The following is a 5310-nucleotide window of genomic DNA, read 5'->3' on the forward strand; positions in this document are numbered from 1 at the left end:
ATTCATCGCACAGTCGACGATGATTTACAAACCCATATTTAAGCTGCTGAAGAAAGATGTCGCCACAGAATGGACAAAAGAGTGTCAGAATCAAGGAGTACTTGTCTAGTCCACCTGTATTGGTCCCGCCAGAACCAGGAAAACCTCTATTGTTGTACTTGTTTGTATTAGATGATGCGTTCTGATGTTTGTTGGGACAACACGATAAGACAGGGAAGAAGGAGCAAGCCATTTACTACCTATGCAAGAAATTCACACCGTCCGAGGCAAGGTACACTTTGTTGGAACGCACATGCCGTGCTTTGACTTGGATCGCACAAAAGTTGAGGCACTACCTATCCACGTACTTGATCTCAAGGATGGATCCACTCAAATGCATCTTCCAGAAGCCGATGCCCACCGGAAAATTAACAAAATGGCAGATCTTGTTAAGTGAGTTTGATATCGTGTACATAACTCAGAAGGCCGTCAAGAGACAAGCCTTGGCAGATCACCTTGCAGAGAATCCTGTAGACAATGAATACAAGTTGCTCACAACCTATTTCCCCGATGAGGAAGTATTGTTCGCAGGGGGAGATATTCTGAGCCTTATTCGGGATGGAGGATGTTCTTTGACGGAGCGTCAAATTTCAAAGGAGTCGAAATAGGAGCAGTTTTGGTTTCCGAGATAGGTCAGCACTACCCTATCTCAACAAAAATCAGATTTCCCTATACGAACAATATGGTGGAATACCAAGCTTGCATTCTCGGGCTTAGGATGGCGGTTGATATGAAAATTAAGGAACTTTTGGTAATAGGTGATTCTGACCTATTAGTTCATCAGGTACTAGGCGAATGGACCACCAAGGAGTTTTGCAAGCAGCTCACGGAGATTGACTTCAAGCATGTCCCTCGAATCCAAAATGAGTTTGCTGATGCCCTTGCGACATTGTCATCAATGATCCAACATCCGGACAAGAATTATATCGACCCTATCAAGGTAGAAATACACGACCAGCAAGCATATTGTTTTCATGGCGATGAGGAATTGGACGACTAGCCATGGTACTACGACATAAAGAAGTTGCTCAAGATGAGAGAATATCCGGAAAATGCTACTAACAAATAGAAGCGGACCTTGAGGAGAATGGCAAATCACTTCTTCCTTAATGGAGAGATCCTATATAGGAGGACTTCAGATCTAGGATTGCTAAGATGTGTGGATGCCGCAGAGGCGACAAGGTTGTTAGAAGAAGTACACGCTGGAACATGTGGACCCCACATGAACGGATTCACTTTGGCAAAGAAGATTCTGAGAGCAGGATACTTTTGGATGACTATGGAAAGAGACATCATTTTCTATGTACAAAGGTGCCATCAGTGTCAGGTTCATGGAGATTTCATTCGAGTTCCACCAAACGAGCTCAATGTAATGGATTCCCCTTAGCCATTCACTGCTTGGGGCATGGATGTGATTGGATCTATCGAACCCCCTGCATCAAATGGACATCGCTTCATCTTGGTGGCTATCGATTATTTCACTAAATGGGTCGACGCTTCAACGTACAAGGCAGTAACAAAAAAGGTGGTAGCAGATTTTGTTCACAACAATGTAGTATGCCGATTTGGGATTCTAGAGTCAATTATCACAGATAATGCAACCAATCTCAACAGCGATCTTATGAGAGAGACTTGTGAAAAGTTTAGGATTGTTCACCAAAATTCCACAGCTTATCGACCGTAGATGAATGGAGCTGTCAAGGCAGCAAATAAGAACATCAAGAAGATATTGAGGAAGATAACAGACAGTCACAGGCAGTGGCATGAAAAGTTGCCATACGCTTTGCTTGGTTACCGTCTGCTAAAAGATCCATAGGAGCAACTCCCTACATATTGGTCTATGGTTCAGAAGCTGTGATACCCGCAGAAGTAAAGACACCTTCTCTGAGGATTATCCAAGATGTTGGTTTGGACGATGCAGATTGCATACATAGCAGACACGAACAGTTGATGATTATTGATGAGAAAAGGATGGATGTTGTCTGTCATGGTCAGCTTTATCAGAACAGGATGTCCAAGGCATTTAACAAGAGAGTAAGGCCTAAGAAATTCGAGCCAGGGCAGTTGGTTTTAAAGCGAATATTTCCTCATCAGGACAAAGCTAAAGGGAAATTCGCACCAAATTGGCAAGGTCCATACATGGTTCATCGAGTGCTTTTAGGAGGAGCATTGATCTTGGCATAAATGGATGGTAAAGTGGGCACGAAGCCCATCAACTCAGACTCAATCAAGAAGCACTAAATCTGAAGACATCCAAGCTAGCTTTTTATTTTCCATTGTAATTTGCATTTCTATTGTAACAGAACTATGCTGACCTGACTTCCCACGATGGGATTGGGGCCGGTCTCTTGTAATAGAAAACCCCAAAAACATTATCTTCATATAAGTGGAACTATGATTCAACCTGATTTCCTTCGGTGGGATACATAGGCAATCCCCACTGGATTCGGTCCCTTTATTAATCTTATTTTCTATTGTAATTGAACTACGTTACGACCTGATTCCTTTTGGATACGTAGGCAGCCTGAGTCAGGCTCGGTCATTGCATTATTTCACCCATTTATTGTAATTGAACTATGTGACGACCTGATTCTGTTTGGATACGTAGGCAGCCTGAGTCAGGCTCGGTCACATCACATTAAATATCATTTTCTTTTCATTTGTACCCTCGAACTACGTACACACCTGATTCCTATTTGGGATACGTAGACAACCTAAAAAGGTTCGGTCACACCCTTAGGACACCTTTTGTTTGTAACATACCTATAGATTAGGATTGGTCTCGTCGTCAAATATGTCAAAGCACTTGGATTGAATACAAAGAAACATCATCAGAGGGAAAGACTACTCTAAGACATCATTTGGATACAGGCATCGTAATGGAGAAACTCAATGTGTTTCGAAACATGTCATAATCTAAAAAAAATGATGTATTTTTATTTGCATATATACATAATACATCTATATATATATATTTGATTTCTAATACCATATTTTTCAAAATATATTTTTTCCTACTTTTCCACCTACCGAGTCTCCGAACAGAGATCGCCACAGCAAAGGAAGCTCAAAGGATTCTAGTGACGAGGCTAGGACCATGATCGACACAAATCAACACCGCCTCCCAAAATTAAGAGTTTTTCTTTGAATACAGGATTGACATGAACCAAGACAAGATGACGTCTAAACAAGTATCCAATCATAGCCGAAGGCATCACAAAACCTATCACAACATCAGGAGCCAAACCGATCCAGGTATAACTTCCAGTCATAACTTTTGTACCTCTGAATGTTTCATTTGAAATTTTGCAGGTATTTCCAGGATCCAGGAGAAATCAACTAACCAAAGCTGGAGGGCCCTCATAGCACACACAAGGCAAACTTATTCATAATAACTCCGCCAATTGGAGACTACCATATAACTGTGACTAACTCCGCCAATCGGAGATACAATCTGGCTGTGTCTAACTCCACCAATCGGAGACTACCATATAACTGCGACTAACTACGCCAAAGCAAAGATACCATCTAACTGCGACTAACTCCACCAATCAGAGATGCCGTCTAATTGCGTCAACTAACTCTGTTAATTAGAAGATACCGTCTAATTACGTCGACTAACTTTGCGAATCGAACTACCGTCTAACAATGCCAATTAGCCCACCAATTGGGGACCACCATCTAACTTTGCCAAAAACTCTGCATATAAGGTTTTACTCTACATTACAGTTGCTCCGCCAGCCGAGAGCCTTTACATTACAGTTGCTCCTCAAATCAGAGCTTTTACATTATAGTTGCTCCGCCAGCCGAGAGCCTTTACATTATAGTTGCTCCGCAAATTAGAGCTATTACATTACAGTTACTCCGCCAGCTGCTTCGCAAATGGGAGCTTTTACATTACAGGCTGCTCCGCAAATAAGAGCTTTTACATTACAGGTTGCTCCGCAAATCGGAGATTTCAACACAGTTGCTCCGCAAATCGGAGTATTCAATACATGTCACGACCCAACCCCGTGGGCCATGACTAGTGCCTGGACTAGACACCCATATACGAACCTGCTAAATATAGTCGGACTGACACTAAGGACAATATGGGAACTTGCAAAAACAATATGACAATCTGTAAACAATATGAAAGCAATATGACAATCTGTAAAAGCCCGCTGTAAACTCATCACGTCATACATCAAAAGAACCTGTCTCTTGAGAAGCCACAGCTAACTAAACATAACAAAATACGCAAGCCGACAAGGCTGCCACTACATCCGGTACGATACGCAAGCCAACAAGGCTGCCACTACAGACGGGAATATCCTTAGCAAATCATATAGACACAGCCGAACAAACTTATACACAACCCACACATATGTCTACAGACCTCTAAGAGTATCAGAGTGAAATACGACGGGACAAGGCCCCGCCGTACCCCTGGATATATACGTAAGTCTCTATAGAAGATCTGTACCCAAAATATCTAGGCTCTGAAACAATGGAGCTCTCCAAACAGCTGAGCAGAAGTCCTAAGCTGGAGGATCACCAAGTCGAGTATCTGTACCTGCGGGCATGAAATGCAGCCCCTCGGAGAAAGGGGGGTCAGTACGAGATATGTACTGAGTATATAAAGCATGAATTATAATAAAGAGGATCATGACTGAAATAGGGATTACAGGAAACAAGTATGACATTCAAAATACCAATATGCTTGCCGTATGAAATGAAAATCATGCATATCAATATCGTATATCATATCCGGCCCACTATGGGACTCGGTGAATAAAGTCATCACATACCATCCTTGGCGCCATAACCACATCATCATATCATTATATCATCACATCATATATATATATATATATATGTATATATATATGATATCCCGGCCCTCTAGTGAGGGACTCGGTGAACAATGCAATGAAACTGTGCACGAGAACGTACCCCGGCCCGGGACTCGGTGAAAGATATATTGAGGCATGCACAAGCAGAGTAGTGAGCAACCATATGCAAACTAAATCATATCTGAGACTCAATAGAATAATCAAAATGAACTATCATTTGTAAATCAAGACAATAGTCATATCAAGTACGCTTTGAATGTTACTATGGATTATATCAAAATAGGACGTCTGGAATCATAGACACGTAATAAGACATAATAAAATAAGTTCTGGGAATCAAGAACATTAGCCATCCTAGTGTCTCTAAGAATAGGAGCTTCTTTGGAGTCATATACACGTCGTCTGTTTGTCTTATAAAGATCATGACAAAAAGAAA

At 41.6% G+C, this 5310-nt stretch overlaps 1 protein-coding gene across 1 annotated transcript; it reads left to right on the top strand.

Moving 5' to 3' along the window:
• The first annotated feature begins 1723 nt into the window (after positions 1–1723).
• On the top strand, positions 1724–2223 carry LOC132628588 (uncharacterized). Its single transcript, XM_060344356.1, has 2 exons — positions 1724–1835; positions 1889–2223. Exons 1-2 carry the CDS (start codon positions 1724–1726, stop codon positions 2221–2223), a joined length of 447 nt encoding a protein of 148 aa, XP_060200339.1.
• The last annotated feature ends 3087 nt before the right edge of the window (positions 2224–5310 follow it).

Source organism: Lycium barbarum, chromosome 2, assembly GCF_019175385.1.
Source record: "Lycium barbarum isolate Lr01 chromosome 2, ASM1917538v2, whole genome shotgun sequence".
In the NCBI taxonomy this organism is placed as follows: Eukaryota; Viridiplantae; Streptophyta; class Magnoliopsida; order Solanales; family Solanaceae; genus Lycium; species Lycium barbarum.